Below are 25,880 nucleotides of genomic sequence, written 5' to 3' on the forward strand. Positions count from 1 at the left end.
TCTCTCTGTGTCTGTAAGCGTATCAAGGCCGGGAATGGCAAACAGAAAAAACAACCCGTCTGGAAAACAAAGAAAGGACGAAAGAGGAAGACCAACAGGAGAGAGAGGAGAGGGAAGAGGTCGGCGCTGGCAAAGGTGGAACACGGACAAGGATGGAACGCTCTCAGCCTACACTCAATCGCAGGAAACAATATCTAAGTTCGAGACAATCAAGGGGGAGGACAGGGCAGGGTGCTTGGTATCAAGAGTAACACACACACACACACACACACACTTTAGGGGACCGGTCGAAGCTTCCTATCCGAGACAGTAATTCCACATCGCCGAGATAAAGCAAGTTTAATTAAATCCCCAGATGACGTTATGCGGCCGTTTAGCTGCCAAAGGACTTATCACGCAAAGTTTGTGGGGTCGTGTTGCAGGGGCCGAGGAGTGGGGGCGGCGTGTGTCCCTTTCAGTGGGCGTGACTAATGACTCCGCTAGCTCGTCCCGGCCCGTAGAGCCCCGCTGATAATACCACATTATGAAAACCCAGCTCCTCAAGCAGACATGATAAATGGCCTCTTATAATTACAATTAGCCAACAGCAGCGCCGCTAGACAAGCTGAATATTAGCGCCATAATATCCCAGCGCCACTTTTCTTCGCACTACCACCCCGATTTTTCTTTTCCTCTTCAAATCTCTCTCTCTCTCTCTCTCTCTCTCTCTCTCTCTCTCTCTCTCTCTCTCTCTCTCTCTCTCTCTCTCTCTCTCTCTCACGCGCGCGCGCACACACACACACACACTCACACACACACATTTCAAGTGCCATGGATTTTTCAAAGCATGTATTTTCAGCAAGGATTCTGGAACTGAAAAAAAAATAAGGAAAGACTGACCAAAACTGCCTCGCTAAGTGCAGGGTGGAGCAAATTGAAGTCCAAGGGGAGAAAGGTTGAGAGAGCAGGAAAGGAAAACGGAGCTACAGGGTCAAGGGTGAAGGCCAAGGACAGCAGGGGACGTGGAAGGGAGGTGGGTGGAAGAGCGAGTGTGAAAGGTGCACATGAGGAGAAAATGAGGAGGTTAGGGGTAAAGGAGAGAAACACGGGAAACACGAGGGGAAGGAAGTCGAGAAGCGATGAGCCAGAAGGACATAAAGTCAAGGCCAGTGAATGGTCTGTGGTCTGTGGCTGGAATAAAAAAATAAAAAATAAAAAACTTAATGGATGAAGGTAAGAGAACGAGGGAGTCGAGAATTCGGTGTGAGGAATGACGGCTGTGTAGACAAAGGGGAGGGAGTAAGGGGTGAAAAGCAGAGGAAAGAGAACAAGGAGCTTAGGAGGAGACTGGTAGTATGTTACAACGAGTTAAGGGCAACTCTGTGATAGCAAGATATCATGAAATGTTTCCGTAGATATTGATAACAAAAACAACACACCCAAAAAATGATAATAATGATTAATATTATTATTATTATTTATCATTATTATGATTATGATTATTATTTTTATTATTTTTATTATTATTATTATTATTATTATTATTATTATTACCCTCGAATAGGGTGGCGCGCGACGACGCCAACACATTGATTCTATTCTGTGGCTGGTTAGAAAGAAATTTGTCTTATTATTGACTCGTCAGTCACCTCCCCTGACCGGGTAGAATAAAGCCACCGCCACACCCACCGGGCATGGGCGGGGCCTCGCAGAATAATATAGATCCTCGGGTGGCGAGGCGGGCAACGCTGTCATCATGTTAGTCCGCATCCGGTGTAGTAAGCAGCTTGTCTTACCACTGACTAATATATGAATTTTGATGACGATGACAATGATAATAATAATGATAATAACAATAGTAATAATAATAATAATAATAATAATAATAATAAAATAATAATAATAATAAAATAATAAAAACAATATCAGTAATAAAAATAGTAATAATAGATAATAACAATATGATAATAATGATAATAATAGCAAACTCACGCGACACTGACTGTGGATGCAAGTAACTTCCTCTTCAGCGCTCTGTGTTGTATAAAACAAGTAGTTAAAACGAAGTATCAGCATAATTATTGTTCTATGCCGGTGACATTTTTCATTTTACGTGTTACAAATAAAGCTCGGGTACACGGCTGGACATAACATTTTGCATTATTGTATTACCGTTTGGTGGTTAATTTAGTTCCCTGTTCCATCTGATGCACATACATAACGCTTTTCCCCGCAATAGAAAACTGACAAAAGTTTATACTGACAAGTGATAATTTAATTTTCAGGCTCTCGACCATTTAGCTAAAAACCTGGAAATATTTTAAGCCCGTTTGTTTGTCACACAACGCTACCCTGTAGTCCCGCAGCATTTCCGAACAGTATTATTCACAGTAAATAATTAAATTACCATAACACCTGCAAATCATAATGGACACGAAAAGCAGCTAGATTTAGTTACTCACCGATAATATATCACAGACAATTAGGTTATTTGCCAAATTACTCCTTCCCTCGGCCATAATCAACAAAATCTGAGCCATGAAACTAGTTTAGGCACAAAATTTGAACGCTTTATCATAATTAATGTTGCAGAATATGCTCTCTTTAAACCATTTATATCAATCTGCTTTTCGGCACAAAAGTAATATCAAATGCTTAGCAGAACTACCTAATCTATCGAATAGACCTTCCGTTCCGCCAAATCTCATCCCGACACTTTGGCACTGTTGAACGTTGTCTTGAACTAAATAACATTTAATTAATTTAATTAATTTGATTATGCATAAACACGTCTAAGTGGTAAAGAAAATTTACGTACTTCATCAGTCTATTCATCTCCTACTTGTCCATGCTCCCACTACATCAAAACAATCAATTTACAGGGACAGAAACGTCAAAATTACAGTCTACACTCTACAACACCAATCTACCCTTCATTCATCCCTTCAATTTGCGCTCCGACTCGTCCACGCATCCACTATGTATATCACGACAGAGAGAGTCAGGACGCTTTCAGCCGAAGGCCACTTGAGCTATCCTTGTTGTTTCTCAAACATGACGGGACACAGCTAAAGAGACTATTGGTGTTCTCTATGCTCGACAAAAGGCACAAAACATCCGCAGAGTTACCTTGTCGTGCTTCTACGTGCGTAACACCAACACACTCTCTTTGTTTTCAGAGATAGCGGTCGATCAGCGATGTCGTTAATCATTCATAAGTTAAAAAAAATTTCCTAAATTAATGTTCTGAAGACAACATTGGGGAAAATAATACAACATTTCAACCAATTACACACAGGCACGCACGCACGCACGCACGCAAGCACACACACACACACACACACACACACACATACACACACACACGCACGCAAGCACACACGCAAGCACACACACAAACACACACACACACACACACACACACACACACACACACACACACACACACGTAATGACTGATCAGCGCTAATACGTTCCTTTCTTGAATAATATTATAATAAGCCAGCTGTTTATTTCTTTTCATTGCATAAGAGGCTCACGGGACGAATATGTGTCGAATAAGTAGTTCAACTTAAAAATATAGCATAGGCTTGACCATAGAAATTAAAAGGCAACAGTTAAGACATATAACCTTAATCTCTCTCTCCACGCACAGCTTCTCACATCAGTAGTCGGTGGTTGTGGTTGCCTCTAATATGTTAAAAGGAACAAGATTTTCCTTTTTCCGTGATTTTCGGTGCCACTTCTTGTCCCGAGCTGGAATAGAATATGAAACGAGCAAAACTTTACTCTCTCTCTCTCCCCCTCCAAGTGTGTGTGTGTGTGTGTGTGTGTGTGTGTGTGTGTGTGTGTGTGTGTGTGTATATATATATATATATATATATATATATATATATATATATATATATATATATATATATATATATATATATATATATATATATATATCATTTGTGTGTGATAGAAAATGATTACTCTATTTCAAGCCATTTTTTGGTGACTGAAATTGAATAATGGCTCACAATTATTCAATCAGCGCAGGCTTGTTCCTCCCGAGGCCTTCCTCCCTCAATCAACCAATTTTCTCCATCCTTTCACAGCATAACTGAACTATTTTGAGAAACCGGTGCGAATCACTTTAATTTTGACGCCCAACAAGCCCTTGTTAACCTTTTGTGAAGGTCCTGCCTTGGTCGCGGCAAATCGTTCGGGATGAGAGATTAAAATATTGAAGGGTTCGCCTCGAAGAGAGAGGCAATTCTGTTCGGGGAAAAGGTTTCATGCAGGCCAAGGCGGGTTCACAGCTGAGTGCGTTCTGTGGCAGTTTAATATAGCGAGCACACCTCTCCAGAGTTCATACATCTAGCCACTGTTACAGCCACACTCCGCCGAAACAATGCTTGCTCGAGTTTATAACTTGCATGAAATTTTTCTCTCGGCGAAAATTCCATTCTTAACTAGCGCCACGAATCTAATCTTTTCAACATCCATGGAATTTTAATATCCAGAGTGAAATATTATTGCGTTGAGATGAAAACTCTTGAAAAAGTGTTAAGACAATCTCTCAGCAGCGAAGTAACTTGTTCAGCAACTGACGAGGGAATGCTGAGGCGCAAGTCTTAGCAGCCGTAATTAAGTTTGGCTTGGAAACAAAGTACAACTGAGTTTGCTCGAGAACGCTATTTCATGAATAAACATGCAGATTAAGATCATTTATACTTTACAAGTTGTGCACATCAGAGTTGGGCAAAAAAAAGTCATCAGTACTATCAAGGTCTAAAATATTTGTGAAATACAGCACAAATTGTTAACAAATAAAATATCAGAGCTGCATTTCATAGCTAAAAAATGTTTCCACCGTCCATGAACTTCACAGGGAAATTAACTGCACCTCAGATTACACGCGAGGGAAGTGTCGTGAGGCAACACATCCCACGAAGCACCTGTTGCAGAACGACAGCTTTTGGCCGGCGTCGTGAGCACCGCTGGGAGGGGGTCGCTGGCTTTTGATGAACAAGGAAGCTGACGGATTATTTTCAAGCTCCCCGGGGAAACATTTCACTTAACTAAAAATACAATTCTTTACCTAATTTTTCCTGACCTCGACTGACGACTTCGTTATTTTATTTTACCGTGCGTGAGCTTAAACAACACAAAATGCAAAAACATAAAATAAAAAATAAAAAAATTTGGAAACGAAATCAATGCACTCGGCGAGCTCACTACATCAAGATATATACCAAAAGGCACTTCCTATTAAAAGGCTGTTTATTCTTTCGGTTTATTCGAATGGCGCAAACCCTCGCATTACCTCCCAAATGCTGTCTGTGGATTACAGAAGTAACTCCTTAAACTAATCTAACATCACTACGCCTCTAAAATTTGATACTTCTTAAATAGGTTTTAAGCCATGAACATTTTATACAACAAATCACATCAAGTGGAGACAAGCGAGTAAAACAACCTTCTATAATAATATGATGTTGCCCAGAGAAGGATATCCCCCCCCCCCCCCCCACACACACACACACCATTTTGATCATCATCCGGTTTATGATGGTGGATTGAGAAAAGAGTTCATAGGAAAAGTTATTAGCAATCTGAATGATTAAGCTCGATTCACGGAAAGCGAATCACAAACAAACTACATTGGATTATACTCGTACACAAGTTTTCCTTCATATTTTTGCATTTTGTTGCAACATTTGATTGGGACGGAATGTTGAGCTTACGTTTGACAGAAGACTATGCTTAATGTCATGCACATGTTCATATCATAAAAAAGACAGGATTTACTCAAACGAATTACCGTTAAGTATTAGACGTCTATATGCGCTTCCGTGAAGCAGTGGTCAGCGTGCCTGGCCCTCCCCGAAAAAGCTTGGAGTTACAATAGTATGGCTGGAACCTCATATCACACCCACACATTAGGGAGGCGGGTCACAACTCCCGACTGAAACCCAGTACCCATTCAGGTATTCATTAGTTGCTAGGTAGAGAGGGGCACGGGTGAGAGGAGACTGCCCTTTCATCCACACTCCGTCGGAGAATTGAACCCGACTCCAGTTTTGAGCTGAGAGCTAATCACTGCATTACGGAGCACTGTGTGTGTGTGTGTGTGTGTGTGTGTGTGTGTGTGTGTGTGTGTGTGATTTGAACCGTTTCTTATTTCCTAATTTTTTTATCACAACAGAGTTCGACACCCCCATATTGAAATATTCACTGTTCCCTCCCTGACTCATCCACCTGCACTCGATCGTCTGTCTCGGTCGTCGTGTAAGACCGAGGTGACACACACACACACACGCACACGCACAAGGTGGTGGTCCGGCTCCTGCAATGGCGGGTAACTCAAGTGTACAAACCTACCCCCCAACCCGGCCTCGGCCAAACAAGCAGTAGGCTAATGCAAACAGACAAGGATCTACATAAAGCAAGGGAGGTCGAAAGACAAAAATGAAAGTCGTAAAGTAAGCGACGGTCATCCATCCATCCTCAACCATGCTGACACCACCCGCCAGACTGCCCGCCTGCGAGTGGGATCAAAGCTTGGATGCCATTATTGTGGCTTTAAATTTAGTTATCTCATTAATTCGATGACATTACGTTGACGTATATGTTAATCAATGATATTACGTTGATATACATGCTACGTATTCACAGCTTTTATAATATAATCAAGAGGTGACTATAGTTAAGCAAGGTTGGTAAGCCTGAGCGTGGCGCTGATTTGCCCACAGCTACTGCCTGACTTGTCTGAAGGCATCCAGCGACTCGCACACCATCTTCAGTAACGTGATAGACTGACTAATAGAAAATATAGAAGAAACGTGCTGCTGCAGTTGCTACTCACCTGGCACTCAACATGGCTCTTGGTGTCGGGGCGTGCGCGGCATGACGGCCGTGTAATTTACTGTCTGAACGGGTAATGTTAGCGGGTCCAGGGGCGTGAAATGTGTGCGGGAAGTGGCGTGTGTTGTGAGGCGGAGGAGGGTGGTGGCGGCTTGGTGACTGAGACATGAGCGGATAGAGGGGTGGAGGGTATGAAAGAATAGGTGGAAGGTTTAGGGTGGTAAGGCCAGAAGCAGAGGTATGAGGGTGGAGGGGTGCATATAAAAGAGGAGTTCAAAGTAAGTTGACGGTAAATGGGTATAAGTAGATAGGATGTGCAAAGGTGTGGAGTGCGTAGGTGGTCTATGAGTACGTTGGGCGAGGAGGGAGGTGGACAGGGATGAGGTGTACCGGGTGTGGAAGGAGGGACGTGATGCACAACAGACGGGTGTGGGTGTGGTGCGGTCAGACACAGCCGCCTCGCCTTCAGGATCACCTGCAGCAGTATCACCTGGAGCACAGTGGACGCTAGTTTGAGGGCCGCCCGCTAGGCGCTACTGCGTTCCGGGGAAACATAGGAACTGCCCAGAGATGGCTTGCAAGGTAATTGTTTGCAGTTGTGCATTTGTTCTGCACTAATACTTACCTGTTAGGTATTATATATTACGAAACAGATTTTTCTGACATTTTCATGTATCTAATGTCGTTAATATATATATACATAACATACATAACATAAGCATACTTCCCTGGTGACAGCTGGCAACTCCTCGCAGCTTCTTCACTTCAGGTCTTCCGCGTGGGAAAGTAGTGCCGAAGAAATACCTCCTTGTTTTCCGTCGAGGAAATAAAATCCTCCACGGTGAGAGCTCATTGTATAATATAAAACAACATATCACCAGAAATTTTCTTCCAACACTCAGTCAGCTGTCTGTAAATCACAGAGGGTTTATAAGTTGACAGGAACAGCTATCACCCGAAGCTTCAAAACTGTTTCGATGAAGGTTCATAATAAAGAAGACTCCATTTCTTCACATTTATTGCTTTTTACAAAACACTTTTGTTACAGTATGTTACATAATATACAAATATTTACATGTCTTAGCAGCTGTGATTATGGGATGGTGTCGACATGGCGGTGAGACAAGCATGATATAGTGAGGGAGTTACTTAACACTAAAAACATAGATGTATCGAGATGTTCGCACGGTCACAGGGGTGGTTATGGCGGCAGCGAAGGCTTACCAGACGGTATCTATTAGACAGAGAACAATTATCCTCGCCAAACCTTAGGCAGTTTGTTACCCAAACACAAGATGAACCTAACCTCGCGTCTCGTGTGCCGCCCTCGGCCGGGGCGGCACACTTCGCCTCTTTGGTTACGGGGTGAGAAGGCAGGTCGCTGTGACTAGTATCTGACAACTCGGTGTTTCTCGGAACTAAGCTGTGTAATGTTATTCAGTAGTCCATCATGTCGTCTGAATTTTTACAAAATTAGTAAAAATAAATCAACTTACATAGACATAAAAGAAACATGCGCATAACAGCTTCCCATTATATATATATATATATATATATATATATATATATATATATATATATATATATATATATATATATATATATATATATATATATATATATATATATATATATATATATATATATATATATATATATATATATATATATATATATATATATATATATATATATATATATATATATATATATATATATATATATATATATATATATATATATATATATATATATATATATATATATATATATATATATATATATATATATATATATATATATATATATATATATATATATATATATATATATATATATATATATATATATATATATATATATATGGAGACATGTTTAAATAAATTAAGTCAATATCAAACAAATAATTATAGATATATTGCACCATTAAAAGCCCATTATGATAGACGGGCAGAGAGTCATGACTTTAAGTGGTAGTGGTAAAATAAATTTAGTGTTAGAAATGGTGGTGGAGGTGAATGTTGTGTAAGTGGGTTCGCATTTTTTAGTGAAAATACAGAGAGCATCTACGGGAGTCTGTATAGTGGGGAGGCGGAGGCAGGAGGAAGGAAGACTGTGCATGACTCAAGGTGTGTTCCTTAAGCTGAGCACGAGGCGAAGAGCAACTCAGGACGTCTTGGCAGTGGTTGTCATTATGCTCTGCCCCGCAGGACAGTCACACTTACATAATCAAGAAAATAAAGAACACTGTACCTAGTCTCATGAAACCTTGACAAGTAAGTGAAGAGAAGCCGTCGTTCAGCGGACCTGCGAGGGGAGCGGTGGAGCCTCGAGTGGCTGTATAAAAATGCACAGATATGCGACACCGACAAACGTGATATGAACCTTCAAAGATTTCGTTAAGTACATGAAGTACATTTATTTTATATATGTGCTCGTGTCCCCTATCGTCTAAGTTGAGTTAGTAGTATACCGTTATTACCTAGAAGGGTAGCCTCAACTTGAAGCCTGGTCGATGCTTGCTGTCAAAATCATATATATATATATATATATATATATATATATATATATATATATATATATATATATATATATATATATATATATATATATATATATATATATATATATATATATATATATATATATATATATATATATATATATATATATATATATATATATATATATATATATATATATATATATATATATATATATATATATATATATATATATTATATATATATATATATATATATATATATATATATATATATATGTTTGTTTGTTTGTTTATGTGTGTGTGTGTGTGTGTGTGTGTAAACTACCATAAGGGAAGCCTAGTAAAGTTTCGTGATATCACTTGCGAAACATTCGTCCGGGAAGGTGATAAACAGCTGCGACACCGTCACGCGCCGCGCCGCTCCCTTGTGCAGGAATATTGGCACCGCCGCGCCGCCGGGACAAGAGGAGGCCTTGACTCCCTGCCGGTGGCGCGGAATGCACCGAGAGATTCGTTCACACTCACTTGGAACATGAGTTGTGTCGAACGTGTCGTGACTTCCTACGTTCACAAATGTGATGTCACTCACTGCCTGCACCACTGATAACTGTTCATATAAGTACATACATCACCATATGTATTTATTTACACACAGACAGACTCATTAACAACAAACACAGTACGCACCATTTTTTTTCCAAATTCATTATATGTCATTTATGATATATAAAATCTATCAGCGATGTACAAAATGTTCACCCCCTCAAGATGTTACACATTTTCATATTATAAATATATAGTAACAGACATACTCGTAACTGTGAAAGGAGAAAAGTTACCAGCCGGTGAGATAGAGGCCGCCACCACCACGGCCGGCCTCCAGCGGCTCACCCAACGACAGCGGGGCCTTCTTCAACAACTCCACCACTAGAGCCGCTGCGCACAACACGCTAAGGCCTGCGGCTCAGCGGGGGACATCTGGAGCATTTTAACTTGGGCACACACTGCACGCACACAAACCAAAATGGTCAACCACTAATCAAAGTTTATTACATCAAAAACGATGCATGACCTTCGACGACGACGCTAAGGCTGGTAGGCTGGTAAGTCTGTCATCGGTTTGCATTGTGCAGGTTTAAGTGTTGGCAGGACTTGTTTAGAGCCTTAGGGAGGGGACGGCCTTAGGGAATATATGGAGAAAAACCGGGACATAAAGGAAGGAGAGCAGGACTGTGGAGAAAAAAATAAAGGGGAATGGCATGAAGAAGAGGAAGGAAGGAGAATGTTGTGGTCTAATAGAAATAAATGACAGTTTAAAAGGGTGAGTATGAATGACATGGAAATAACAAGTGACAGCCTACCAAGTCTTAAGCGTACAACTCAGCCCACATCTGTGTTTGGAAGTGTCACACACAATGTTTATGGCTTGACGTTCCATTCTGCTCTCAAAATTTTCTTTTGCTGTCTCTTGTTTATTACTACCTTCGTTTTCACTCACGTTCCTCTGTTTTCCTTTCTTGCACCCCACTCCCTAATCCAGTCCCAGAGCACCTGGATGTATCTTGCAGCTTCGGCACTGATGTCGTCAGGTAAGTCGAAGGATTTCTTCCAATTACAACAAACTAGACAGCGCCACTCTCCTGCGGCACACAGGTGGGTCGCCGCGGGAGGAGCCTTAAGATTTAATACCCTGGAAAAGCTCACCTTGAGAAAAAGGATATACCTGGAGTTTTACTTTTGCTTCAGATGATATATATATATATATATATATATATATATATATATATATATATATATATATATATATATATATATATATATATATATATATATATATATATATATATATATATATATATATATATATATATATATATATATATATATATATATATATATATATATATATATATATATATATATATATATATATATATATATATATATATATAATCACTGATCCTTCCATGTGAGGCCTACTAACTTTAGATTTCTTCCTTGACATGTGCGTGGCGTGCAGCTGAACAAACTCCAAAACTACTTGTGCCGACTGTCCTGTGGGCAGTGTTGTGGTGTGGCGGGGCCGGGCGGCTGGCGGGAGGGGGCCAGACACCCTGCTACCGCGGCCGCCCACTCCGCCCCTGCCGTCCGTGCTTCCTGTGCATGTTGGACGCTGGTCACATTCCGTGTTGTTCTGCAGCCTAAGGTGGACGTGGGACATCTTGACACCTACAACACCGATGAAGCCTCTGCACCGTGGGAAGTGTTAGGAGCTGTGTGCGCCTGAGTAGGTCATTGCGCCTGTCCTAATCATTTCCTTGGTTCTCAATGCGCGTCGCATATAAATACCGTGACACATCATACTACGTATAAATTATGCCACAATGCAAGTTAAAGCCGTTAATTTCCTTATTTCCCATATTACTATACAATATTTTTTTAAATGCATTTTTAAAGTAATATTATATATGTCTGGGGTAATCTTTGGTTATTCAAGCAAGTCAGCAAACAGTCGTATATACTCTCCCTGATGTAGCGAATGACTGATTTCTCTCCAACAAACGCGGCCGAGCTCAGCTTCGCCAGGAAGCGGTAGCCCAGCCGTCTGATGCATGACTTTTATGGATTTTTTTTTTATGGATTTGTGTGTGTGTGTCCTCGATCCGCCTCCGCCCAACGGGTAAGGCAAGACCCTCCTTTCTGAGAAGCGTAAGTTTCACAAAGTCGCTGCCCATCCCGCGAGTCACGGGTATGCTTACAGTCATACCAGGTGACCCTCGAGATCCGACTCACTGTATGTGGAGGGGGAAGGGTTGGGGTTGAAGGTGGAGAGGCTCGTCGGCTGCACTCTGAGGTCACCATTTCTGTTCGAGAAGTCCGTGACAGCGATGACGGGATGGTCTATTGTGATGGAGTGCGGATCTAGAGTGAGGCTCGGGTGCTCCGAGGGAATAGAGTGCTGCTCCAGGCCAAGCGAGGGGGGAGGGTCAGAGTCTAACCCTAAAGACTGAAGGGCGTGGGAGTGCTCTATCCCTTCCACGCTTATACTTCCCATGTCCGCCGGATAGCCGTGGCCGTGGTCGTGCAGCCCCAGGGTGACGGAGGGGCCCCCGGCGTGGTACTGGGCTGCACCGTTGGGCACACCTGTAGGGGAAGGCGTGTAGGAGAAGCTGAGGTACCCCCGGGTTTCAGGTGAGGTGCTGTAATGAGTGGCGCGGGAGGGCGGCCTGGGTGTCACTTTTCCTGTAAGGCACACAAAAAACACACCGTGGAACATTTCACTTGAGGAGCGATCACTCGTTAAGCTAGAGAGAGGAAAGAAAGGCTCGTGAGTAAGGAAGAGGACATCCTTGACGCTGGCGCGCACCAAGGATCAGGTGTAGCTCGAGTGGTAGACCAGGATAGGGAGGACAGGGTGCTCTGAAATGTGTTCTGGTTGTAAGATCACAGAGGACACACACACACACACACACACACACACACGAAATGCACACCCATGCACATATACATGAAATATTTCAATGCCAATGGAAGAATCAATATAAAAATAGCTACATTACGAATATCTAATTGACAACGCTCCTAAGAGTAAAAGTGTCAGAAAAAAGAGAGAGAGAGAGAGAGAGAGAGAGAGAGAGAGAGAGAGAGAGAGAGAGAGAGAGAGAGAGAGAGAGAGAGAGAGAGAGAGAGAGAGAGAGAGAGAGAGAGAGAGAGAGAGAGAGAGAGAGAGAGAGAGAAACTTCATAGCTTGAGGAAGAAAAACACAGAGTTGAAAGGAACGAACAAGGAATGCAGAGAAAGGGAAGCGTGGGGGAAACTGATACGTGGGAAATATCGAAGCAAAAAAGAAGGAGAGAGAAGAGAAGAGAGGAGAGGAGAAGAGAGGAGAGGTGAGAAATAGAAGGCTGGAGGAAGTGACTCTTTTTGAATAACAATGGCGGATAGAAAAAAAAATACAGGTGCAGCAACAATGTAGTGAAGTAAATACGATAGAAAACACACAAAAAAATTGCAAGATAAATAGGTTTCGAAATAAAGCAGAAGAAAAGGTAAAACAACAAAAAAGAGGCACAGAACATAAAAAAAATGAATAACTGATCAGCTTTATTATTAAACATTATGAACTAAATAATCGGAAATAAAATAATCTAAGAACCACTGAAATATCGCCCCCTCCCCCCTCCGAAAAAAAAAATTCTTCTGGGATAAATAAACAATCAGTAAATCCTTACCTCTTTAGTTACCAAAAGTAAACATAACCTAAAATTTACTTTCGATCTCAGTTAATGACTCTTCCACTTTAAGAAGCATCAGCTCTCCTACAAATTCTCTCGACTTACCTAACTGGTGGTTGTAAGCGTTCCGTCGCAACACCTCCGCGTAGTCATCCTCCTGCGGATCGTAGGCGGCGCTGGAGGGCTGGGAGGGGGTTTGGGAGGCGTATTCTGGCGGTGGCTCGATCTGGTCTATGAGGTAGGTGGACGCCGCGTGTTTGTGGGTCTGCTCCTGGGGGAAGGGAAGGGGAAGGAAGAGAGTGGTTAAGGGTGGTGGTGATGGCAGTGGTTGTAGTGGTGGTGGGAGTGGTTTTGAGAATGGTGATTGCTGTTTTAGGGGTGGTACCGGTTTTAGGAAGGAGGACAGTATAAGTTTTAAAGAAGTGATGGTGTAGTGATACACGTTTTGAGGGAGTGCAGGCACAACAGCTTCGAGAATGGTATACCTTTCAGGAGTAATAGTAAAGTTGCACGAGTGGTAAAGCTTGGAAAAAAAAATGTGGTGGTACAGGTTGCAAGACGGAATGATGGTACGGGCTTTAAGATGAAGTTGGTACAATTTTGAAAAGTTGAGAAGTTTCGAATGGAAAACGTAGGAAAGTGGTACTCTTATAAGTATGATCTAAAGTGGTAGGTGTAGAGTGGAAATGTCAGAGGATGAAAATATCGAAAATCCTACTTCAAAAAAGTAAAAGTTGTTCTAATAATGGGGGAAAATAAAGCATCAATGTATATATGAAAAATTGAATATAAACAAAAAGACTTAACCAACACATACCTAAAAATATATATAAAAACAAAAACACGAGCGAATGCAGGTTAATGGATGTTAATCAACACCGATGCAGCATGAATAACAGGAACAAAATTAATTAATAAAAAAATATATACGAAACAAAATACAACTGAATATATAATAACTTCAAAAATAAACAAATCATAAGAAACAACACACGAAACAACACAACACACGAAACAACACAAACACGCCACAACACACTATTAGGCGAGGGAACGGGCTGGAAAAGGGAGTCACTCTGAGTCAAAGGAAGAATGAATGACTTGTCGTAATAACCCGAGACTCACAGACGCTAACGAGACCCGGATAACGATCAACAGCACAGGTGAAGGTGGAGTGATTGGATTGAGAGGAAGTACTGAATGAGACTGAAAAGTGAAAGGACTGAGCTGACACAAAGGTACTGAAGAGGCCTAAAAGGTGGAATGACTGAACCGAGGTAGCAAAGGAGACTGATGGGATGACTAAGCTGAGGGGTAGTAACACCGTTGCCAGATTATCGTACTCAGAGCATAGTGTTGACCGGTTTCTGACGCATAACTATCGCCAAGAAACATTAGCAATTAACTATTTTAACGATAACAACAAATTAATCCCGTTATTGCGGCCCAGGAGACAGTTTCTGGGTCGGAAATGGGTAAATATTAGAGGCTGAGTACGATTATTTGGCAACGTTGGGTAGTAAACAAACTAACAGGGAGTATACGCCAGGGAATGCGTCGCTTCACTCACTCGCCGCCTCCACCCCCGACGGTCCTCCTGAGCAAGCCCCGGCGTAGTAACCCTATCCATTTCAAGCCTATGAGCAGAATCGACGTTCGGGAAGCGTGCCGCGTGCCCGTATGACCGGAGTTGACGCTCACGGACTGGTAACAGGCCTCGATTCAGTTTCATGAAGTAGTCGATGGTTCGACACGAAGTCATTCCAGCAATACAGATGGGGGGGGAGGGTAGTAGGGGGGAGTAAAGATAAGTGAAAAGAGGACAGTCGTGAGTATTAAAGGAGTTGACATCATGGGGTGTATAGAGACAAAAAGAGTAGTGAAAACAAAGATAAGAAAAGCGTGTCATTTCAATCTTTCGGAGGAGTTCAGTGGTCGCTTCTGAGTCTTCTGTCTGAACTGCGTGGTGCTCCGGCGTGCGGGCCGCAAAAGTCAGGAAGTGAGGGGATGGAGGAAAGAAGCATGACACGAAGGTTCATTAGTAAGTTAGTGAGCAGACTGCGTGACCAGTAAAACCTCCTTCATTAGCTGGGATGGCAGATTCCCTTCTATATCAACTCTTACCAAACATTTCTCTCTCTCTCTCTCTCTCTCTCTCTCTCTCTCTCTCTCTCTCTCTCTCACACACACACACACACACACTAACTCAAGTGAACACACACCTTCAACTCCCCCCCTCCCACACACACACACGCACACACACACACGCACACACACACACGTATCCGTCTACTTGCCCACTTATCTCACCATTTCTCTTCGGATCACAAAACAGATATGGCTAAATGTGTTTCTGATTCAAAATACTGTTAGAAATATCAAGTGTGGGTCCTTCCGATAATCTTCAGCCGTCCACTTCTTTTTTTTTTTTTTTGTCTGGACTCACGAAATCCATCTGATCCCATATTTACTCCGATGTAATTTTGGCGGAGAGCAAACAAAATCTCTGGCTACTGTAAGTCCATAAATCTAGACGGTCTTCTTTCCGCAGACTTCCGCTATCCGCGTATTCCATGATATATCGGTTATGTTTACTCTCTCTCTCTCTCTCTCTCTCTCTCTCTCTCTCTCTCTCTCTCTCTCTCTCTCTCTCTCTCTCTCTCTCGCGTGCTGTTCCTCATCTATCACTTCTTATCTCCCTCCATCTTGACAACCTCAACGAGCTAAGGGGGACAAGTAAGGATAAAATTACGCTTCTTCTCACTGGCTTAAATTTATCTCTCTCCTCCCGTTTGTATTTCCGGGATTCGTCTATAATTACGTTATCTATCCGTAGCACTATCCTCCCCCACTGCAGACGCCCCAACAGAGAGGCACGCAGACACACACAAACACACACACATCACGTCAGGACTCCCCCAATCTCGCCAGGACATCAGCCGATACGCACACAAACCCAAAACCATTTATCACCTCGCCCTGCCAATCCACAGGAACAGCCTCGAGCCGGCGGCCAATGAATGAGGTTGGACTAGGTCACACGGGAGCATCGCCAACACAGCAGCCGCAATGAGGACATACGGGAGGGAAGGAGGGGAGGTTCACGGCGACACTTACACAGCCACAGGGAAGGCCACAGCGAGGGCCACAGCGGTCATAGAGGAAGACATGGTTGGGGACAAAGTGAACCTGACACTGACAGGGAGTACAGGGAGTGAAGTGGTGACAGGCCGAGGTGGCGGGGCCCTGGGGAAGGAAAACAGTCCAGAACACAGCACAATGGAAGGCTGTGGCCACGACTCAGAGCCAAGGCCTTGCAACAGCCCTCAGGAGCTGTGACAACTACCCTAAGGATCAATTAAATATGGTCAACTATATAAACAAGTTGGTGAAATACAAAAAAAAATATATGTGTATAATCTTAAAATAAGGTTCCTTCTTTACTTAGTCCAGCTGGAGATAGAAAGAAAACACCTTTTATTATACAAAAGAAACAGGGACGTGTGGAAGAGCCGAAAGTGAGAAAGAAAGTTAGTTTTGAGGTCGACAGTAACTTGAAACCTTTCCGAAACTATTCGACACACACGGATTTACTTCCACTAGAAAAGAAACGAAAACCACACGAAAGGAAACGCAGCCTCTGAAAATGTAACCATACGAAAATTAATGGAGAAAATACGAAGTTATTCTACGGCATTGAATTATCTTATGAAATAAAATGAAAAGCAGCACATCAACCTTCAATGAGAATAAAAACAAACTGAAAAAAGAAAACATGAAGCTTATATCACGTTAAAAAAAAAAGATTAAATGCCAAGTATTACCATTAGCTCCGATATGAAAAGAGAGTGAGTGTGTGTGTGTGTGTGTGTGTGTGTACAGCGCCGGGAATATCTTACAGTTATTGGTAGGGCGCTGTCCGTGGCGGGGAGACTTACACCACCGTAAAGTATTTTCTTTCATGAGTTTAATCCAATATCAGCGTCCGCTTGGTGTGGATATTTGATGCTCCGACAGTCACGAAGAGTTTATGTCCGAGCCGCCAGATTCTAATATTTGAAAACGTGGCTTTCTTTGCTTCCCCGGATCTCTTTGGTTTAAAACTCCAACTTGCTTTTATTCCAATTTCCGTATCAGGAAGCTATTGTAGTGTATTTTGCTGGCATGCTTTCTAGTTCTGCTGTTATAAATTATTGCGTTCATATTGCAATTATTGTCATTATGATTTTAATTGATCTTGTTCTTTTTTTTTTCTTCTTCTCATTATTATTATTATTATTATTATTATTATTATTATTATTATTATTATTATTATTATTATTATTATTATTATTAGTATTAATGTTTTTTTTTCATGTAGATGTTTGTTATGGCAGGGGTGCTTTCTGATGCTGCTTTGTCATGTGCTTTTTCGGCGTCACTTTGTGGTATTTATTTATTTTTTTTATTTGTATTATGTCTAATATTAAATTAACGTTCCTAAAACAAGTTGTTCTTTCAAACACAACTTAAACCTTTCCTAGACATGAAAAAGTTTTACATAGATTAATGGAAATATGGAAAGAACTCTCTCTCTCTCTCTCTCTCTCTCTCTCTCTCTCTCTCTCTCTCTCTCTCTCTCTGGACCATTGGGCTCGCCATGGCTGGAAACAAAGCAGTACTGCCTCCCGATTGTTTTTTTTCCCGTTGTTTTATCCTTTAAGGCTAATCGCCCATGACTGTTTATACACCCGCGCCATTCCGCCTTGCTCTCTGCCTTCACCAGCCCGTCCTTTGCCCCGTCGCTCCCCCTCACTTTGATATGCTGATAAATGATGGGAGACAAATTCAATCGATGCGCCTATATGGGGAGACGAGAAGGCTGTGGCTGCTTAGTGTTACCTTGACGACGAAGAAGGGGGAGCTAGCAAATAAATATACAATATAATGCAGTGCACATACCGACAGAGAAGAGGTGGACGGAGGAAGTAGCGCTCTAATACTCAATAATACACATCTACGACAGTTCTGACCTTCACATGCCCCGGCTTATCATATATGTGACGCCTTGCACCAAGCTGAACACCCGCTTGGCTCCGCGGGTGACGGGCGTAAGGGATGACGGCCAAATTGATAGTCAAGTACAAAAGCGTCGGGGTTCTCTATCGGCGCGGCTCTTGCGTCTCCGATATAACGAGTGGCCGGCCTTAAATTCCGACAATAGCACCATAAGCTCGGGACCCACGTCGACCTAATGGCGGTGTTTTCCCCCTCAGTGTTTTCTTCCGTCCTGACAGGCGTTTTAGAGGCGAGGTTCCAGCTGTCTACGGGGCGCTCCTCCATTCGAGTTACGGAGAAAACGAGGCGGGTGGATAGAGGGAACCAGAGCGAGTCGTCAGCCGATCGCCCTATTGGTCTCAAGTTCGCAGAGCGATGGAACCATGGAGGTATTAAGGGGATGGAACGCTTCTCTCTCTCTCTCTTTCTCTCTCTCTCTGTGTGTGTGTGTGTGTGTGTGTGTGTGTGTGTGTGTGTGTGTGTGTGTGTGTTCCTTTTCCATTCCTTCGTTGCCTACGTTCTCTTCCTCCTTTCCATAATTCCACCCTGCTCCCATCCACTCTCCGCTTCCTCCCCTTACTCTGCCCGCCTACGCTCGTGGAAGCACTATTTTCTATGTGTCCTAAATTACGCCTCTACATACGAACGCAATTTTCTGTTATAATCATAAACCATTTCATAAACAAAATTGTCGGATATAACCCTCTGCCTCCTCTTTTGTGAACGCTGACATTAACCATTTAAAATTAAAATTGGAATACCCGTTGAGGGGCTACGCCAATGGGTACTGCCGTTACGCTCGGCCTCATGGTGCTGATGAGCGATGCTTGGCGCGGTAAACGTTCATAAAAAACAGCCCTAGAGTGATGTACGAGCAACCTTATGTGTAGGTATATAAAAGGAAACATTAGCATAAATGACGCATAATGCAAGTTCCGCTTAAACACTAAAATTGTAATTCTTCATCTCGGAAAGCAACGGCAAATGGATGTTTTAGTAAACAATAGAAACGAATATGATAATGATATCAATAATAATAACAATAAAAATAATAATAGTAATAATGGTAATAATAATAATAAAAATAAAATAATAATAATAATAATAATAATAATAATAATAATAATAATAATAATAATAATAATAATAATAATAATAATAATAATAATAATAATAATAATAATAATAATAATAATAATAATAATAATAATAATAATAACCATGATACCAGCATATCAATTACTAAAATATTATAATTAGGAAAGATGTATTTAGTGTGTGTGTGTGTGTGTGTGTACACACACACACACACACACACACACACACACGTACATTACAGTGGATGAAGTATGCATACAGCCTCCGTAGCTGACGTAATCCAACAAAAATCTTTATTTGTTAAGCCTCGTTGGCCCACTCTACTAACACGAATAAATTGCCGAGGTAAAAATGAAGTACGATGCAAGTTAAATTGCTCCCAGATCCAAACGGGCGGGATTTTCACTGCGCGCCACTCCGGTCTGTACACGAAGCGGACGCAGCTGTACGTGTCTTGTGTCAAATAAAACAAATTATTGGTCAGTGTCGTGCAAGTGGCGCCAGAGAGTTGTTGCTGGGGCCTCGCCGCCCGGGCAGGGGGCCTGGCGTGGCGGGGCGGACGCGGTGGCTGTCACCCCGCCGCGTGGAGCTTTTATTTTAATGAGATTTACTTAGCAGCGCGGAAATAAATTAATATCAAGCTGATTACAAAACTAATTATCAAGAAACACTGTTCCACTTTTGAATTGCCCTTGCCAGTATTGGTGTTGGGCCGAGGCCGCAGTAGAAACAGCACAAAACGAAGAAAAGACTGAAAAGTTATTCCCAGCTACAAAATATATATTTTTTTTTACGTCTTCGCCTGTAGCGCCGGTAGGCTTTCTTCAGGGGCCTGGTGATTGGCCCAAGCCCGTCATGGCGCAGGCAATTTTTATAGTGGCGCCATTTATGCTTGTTAAAAAAATGTTCCCAATATTTGGAGGCCAAAGTGATATGTATATATGTATTATGGCGGCTCGCCTCTAAATGCACGAAACGCACCAAAAAGTTAGAATTTACCAGACATGGACAGTTTGAATATCGGCGGTGACGCAAAATTGATAACACAGAGATTCCCGCCACCACGAAATATTTGCAATGTGGGCCATGGTCCGCACCGGCGAGCCGCCACAACGCGCCGGATAAACCAAACACGAAAACAAAAACACGGACACACAAAAGTTACGGGACGGATTACTTATTTATCTTTGTCCGGCGAACGTGTGCCAAGGGAAGGGAACAACAGGAAAATTAATGAAAACAAAGAATGCAAAATACGACGGAGACACGAAATAATAAACATCGGAGACAAAGACATTTCATGAAGGCGCAGGCGAATGTCTACGCGACGGCGCTGGGAGTTGCCGGAATGACCTAAACTCATTCAAGAGGAACAAAGGACAATGGGAATAATACACCTTCGTCCGCTTCCCCCTCCATGCCTCCCTCTCCCCTTTCTTTCAGCAGCCTCATTAGGCCTCACTCTCCATCGCATAAAAAAGTAGAAAACATACAGAAAGAAAGAGAAACGTTATTTTCAGAGGGAATGGCAGCGGCCCTTACGTTGATTAGGACAGTGTTCTTTTGCTGCAAAGACTGACAAGCTCTTAGTCAGATTACCAACCCGACAGGCAATAACTGTTCACTTTTCTTGTCCCGAGTCTGATCCAGATTCGAAGCGCGTCAAAACTCCGTATTTGAAGGGAGGCAAGCCCCGGATGGAGCACTGGAGCCTTTTACAAGAAATTATTTTCATCTAACATCTATCCGACTAATTTCTTCTTCCCTTCGCTCTGAGCACCCATTACTGTCTTTTCTTTCCTTTCTCCCCCTTTCCAAAAAAATCGTCAATACTCTTCTCTTCATAGGTTCTTCCTCATATATTCCTATCTGAGCCTACCTACTACTCTTTCCTTATTTCTCCCACTCTTCCTCCCGCCTTTCCCTTCCCGAGTCGCGCAGTGGCAGTACTCACCTCGTAGTCCACCACGGAGTCCTCCTGCGTGTACGACTCACGACTCTTCTCGGAGATGGAAGACAGCGTCTCGCCCACCACCGTGTCGTTGTAGGAGGACGGTGCGTACATGGTGTTGGTGGTGCTCTTGCTGCTGGCCTGGTCGCTGCCTTCTGTGGCGAGGGGAGAGGAAGAAGAGCAAGGCATTATTCAGGGCGACTCTCAGCGCTGGATTAAGACACTATACACATACACAACTAGAGCCTAAACCCTAAACCAAACTAATCTGGAGTTGCTCTCCTGTTCTCCTCCTACTCGGTGAGGTACGGAAATCGATTGCATAGGGATATTGCGCATGTTGACAGCATCGTTACTCAAGTGAGTCAACAACTCCAATAGATTCCATGAACACAACAGAGACTTAAGTTAACTTACTTTTCGAACTGGGCAAGGTGCATAAATCTGTTGTGTTAAGACATTATACTTTTGACAATGGCGCTACGTAGACTATTCCCAATATTGGATGAAGATTAGGTACAAAAATAGGACGTGAGGTTTTTATAATTTCATCAAATTAAGCACGGTGTAAAAATCTATCACACAAGACACTGGTGTTACTCAGGCGACTATCAGCACATGAGTAAGATTATATGTACACGATTAGAACCTAAATTACGATCACCTAAAGTTGCTCTCATGTATACTCTCCTCACACTAAGCAAGATATATAGTTTTTTTTTTTAGCAATGAGACACTACACTTTTGTCACTGGATGCAGAAAGCCACACCAGCATCAGCGGCACCAACAGCATAAGACATGGGTGAGGGGCCGCGGCGCTGGCGAGCCACACATCTTACAAAGTATCTGAATAACCTGAACCGCTATTAAAGGTGCCCTGCAGTGCTGCCAAGGGTGTACTGGAGGATATTCCCCTGATTTACACTGTGCCAGAATTTCTCTTTTGAATTATGCGGAGGAAAGGATCTGCGTGGGGGGCTGCAGGAGACTCAGAAATTTAGGAGACTAAAAATGAGGACTTAGGTTGTTAAGGAATATCAGAAAAAAAGAGAAAAAGGCCGAAGCTCAATTTGGTGGCCGGACTCTTCATATTGTTAGGACGCTCCGATGATGGAGGAGGAGGAGGAGGAGGAGGAGGAGGAGAAGAAGAAGAGGAGGAAGAGGAGGAGGAGGAGGAGGGAGGAGAAGAAGAAGAGGAGGAAGAGGAGGACGACGAGGAAGAAGAAAAGAAGGGGAAGAGGAGGACGAGGAAAATGAAAAAGAAGAATATATTGAAAGAAACCACTAATCCTATAGCGACACCCTCTACCTTCTTACTAATGTCGATCTGAGAGTGCTGAATATTTCACCCACACGTGTAGGGATGGAGGAGGAGAAAACTCGATGGAACTCTCCCTCCATGCCAAAAAGAAAAAAAAACGTCTGGAGGAGGAGGAGGAGGGGGAGGAGGAGGAATAAAAAATGGAGGGAAGATAATGAGGATATGGAGAAATAAAAATAAGATCGAAGCTAGAAGGGAAAAAATCATAATGGGGGAGAAGTGAGGAGGTACAGAACGGAGGAGGAGGAGGAGGAGGAGAGGGAGGAGGAAAAAGAGTAGGAAGAGGAGGAAGAGGAGGAGGAGGAGGAGGAGGAGTGCGGTGAAGAATGAGGAACGAAAACGATAAAAGAACATTGTGAACATAGATCGTGATGAAGGTGATGCATCGGATGAAAAGAGGAGGAGGAGGAGGAGGAGGAGGAGGTGGAGGACGGGAGAGCGAGAGGATTTAACGGGGGAGGGTGAAGAAAAATAGGCTGCACGCTAGGTGGTCGTTAATGTGTATATGAAGATTGAAGCCTAAATTAAGAGACACTTGTAATTCCCCCCACGAAAATAAAGCTGAGATAAGAGATCGTTAAGCAAGAGGAGGAAGCAAAAACTGAAAAAAGAAAAGGTGTATCGGGGTTAAAAATACCGCGCGTGCATCCGTGTGTGTCTTAAAGAAGTTCAGAATCTGTGCATGAAGTGGTCTGCCGAAGCCGTGGATTAGGCGGAAAGAAATTTATGAACGCCTGAGCGAGAGGCGGGAGAGGAATCGGTCACGCGGGAACTAATTTGAAGGTTGAAGGTCAGAGGGCAAGATAAGGAGGAGGAAGAGAAAGAAGAGCAACAGCAGCAGTAGGATAAGGAGAAAGAGAAACCGGTATGGAATGAGTGAAAAAAATGGATATCGTGACGGGCAGAAGGAGGAGGCGTAGGAGTAAGAGAGGAGGAGGAGGAGAAACAGCAGCACGATCAGTAGGGAGAGGGAGGAAAATGACGAAGCGGTAGAAGAGAGGTCAGATGAAGAATTTGTATCGTTACGGCAAGGAGGAGGAAGAAGGGTTGGAGGAGGAGGAGGAGGAGGAGGAGGAGGAGAAGCATCATGAGGCACCAGTGTTAGGAAAATCTGAGAAAAATGAGAAGGCAGTAGAAATAAACGAAGAATAAGATGGAGTGGTGGTGTCATACAGGGAGGGGGGATCCTACCATCTTCTCTTCTCTTCCATCGTTTTCTGTGTATGAGGCAGATAACGAGAGCAATGTTGATGATGACGATCATGGAGCCGACGATGGCAACCACGATGATGATCAGCTTGGGCAGGTCCCCGCGCCCGCCCAGCACCTGGTTCAGAAGCAGCTCGCGGTCACCTAGGAGGGGCTGGCCTGCAGGAGGCGGAAGAAAATGGGATCCTGTAGAGGGGAATTAGGCCTGGGGGAGCTAAAACAGAAGACTTACCCTGCGTCGAGGAGATGGGGAGAGCCTTGGGCATGGTGGAGGCAGATATGGAGGGCGGCGGCGTCTTTTTGGTGGGTGGCGACGCTCTCTTGTTGCGTCGCCGTCTAACTATACAGACAATGGCAGAGACGTTGAGAGCAAGCAAGGCAGTGGCAACGAGCACTATGATGACCACCCAGAGGCCAGGGAGTTTGGAGGCCTCCTTGCCCACATTGGAGGAGGGCACGGGCGTGGGTGGGGCCTCGCCTGCGTGGGTAGAAGGAGAGAAAGCGAGGGTCACACTGGAGCATGCACAGACCTTGCACTTGGTGGGGTGGCGTGCGATGTGGGTGACTCTCAGATGCTTTACATTTACAGTATACACAGGGGCCAGCTTTTCCTCCACCCTCCCTTCAGCATCCCTTTATTTATGGGCACTACTTTTTTGGCTGTATGTTACGTATATACGAAAAAAAAAAGAATAAAAACAAAGCCGTTAATCTATCCAGGCCGATATGGTGCATTTGAAAGCTCGGTTCATACCAGTTAAGCAATAATGTCGCCGCATGTACACGCGCATGACAACTTTAATATCGTGGAATAATACCCGTCCATTTCTGTTTTCATTTGTTTCAAAACCTTTTTTTATGTGACAATGAGGCTTTTTATATCCAATTCTAGCACATAACCCTTTCATCAGGATCACTGTTCACGCCAAACCATTGTCATTTTCCTGAATCCTGCGGCATTTCTACCCAGCACCACGCTCCTCCTCCTTACTATCCTTATTTCCAACCCTCCATCCCCTTACTCCTGCTATTCCCCTCACTTGCTCCTTCCCATTTCAAATCCCCGTCCTTTCTCCCCTTGCTACTGAAATTTCCCTGCCTCTTCCCTCTCTTTTCCTACTCCCTTTCATCCTGCTGTTCTCCTTCCTATTCTCTTCCCCTACCTACTCTTCTTCCCTCTCCTCCTTACTCCTATTTATCTCCACTCCTTCCCATTTCGACGCCTATTCCCATTCGTATCTATCTTCCCTTCCCATTCCTACTCCCCTTCCTTCTTTCCTTTGCTCCCAAAAATTCCCTTTCCATCCTTATTCCTCTTCCCTATTACCCATGTTCCTCCCTTCCCCTCCTCCTCCCCGGTAGGTCAACAGCAACGCAGCTACAGCAACATGAGGCCCAACACCCCGGGATGGCGTCGCGTCCCTCACGTCGCAGCTTGCCCGCCCGTCCTCCCACCCGACCTAATGTTCATTCTCAGCTGATTTGCAGAACACGACCCGACTTAAATACAACGCGATGAGGGTGGATGGGGCAAGTTGGCGTCGTAGCAGCAGGAAAACTTTAATATTAGGCGCCCGAAGAAGGATGTATGGTAGGAGACGCAGCAAAGAGAGGTTACAAGAGACCAAATTTTCCCCCACAAAGTTGAAATTTAATATCACTCGTCCCTCGACAACGCGCGGCCTGAATTG

At 43.2% G+C, this 25,880-nt stretch overlaps 1 protein-coding gene across 1 annotated transcript in view; it reads right to left on the reverse strand.

Moving 5' to 3' along the window:
• Window positions 1–11,265: 11,265 nt before the first annotated feature.
• LOC126990438 (nephrin-like) overlaps window positions 11,266–25,880 on the reverse strand; it is a gene marked incomplete at its 5' end in the record, with an annotated part of 34,182 nt that continues 19,567 nt past the window's right edge. The window contains 4 exon segments of the mRNA XM_050849047.1: window positions 11,266–12,580; window positions 13,678–13,843; window positions 21,662–21,813; window positions 24,422–24,667. Of these exon segments, the coding sequence (XP_050705004.1) occupies window positions 12,099–12,580; window positions 13,678–13,843; window positions 21,662–21,813; window positions 24,422–24,667 (1,046 nt within the window).

The sequence above is a fragment of the Eriocheir sinensis genome, unplaced genomic scaffold, assembly GCF_024679095.1.
Source record: "Eriocheir sinensis breed Jianghai 21 unplaced genomic scaffold, ASM2467909v1 Scaffold1645, whole genome shotgun sequence".
NCBI lineage: Eukaryota > Metazoa > Arthropoda > Malacostraca > Decapoda > Varunidae > Eriocheir > Eriocheir sinensis.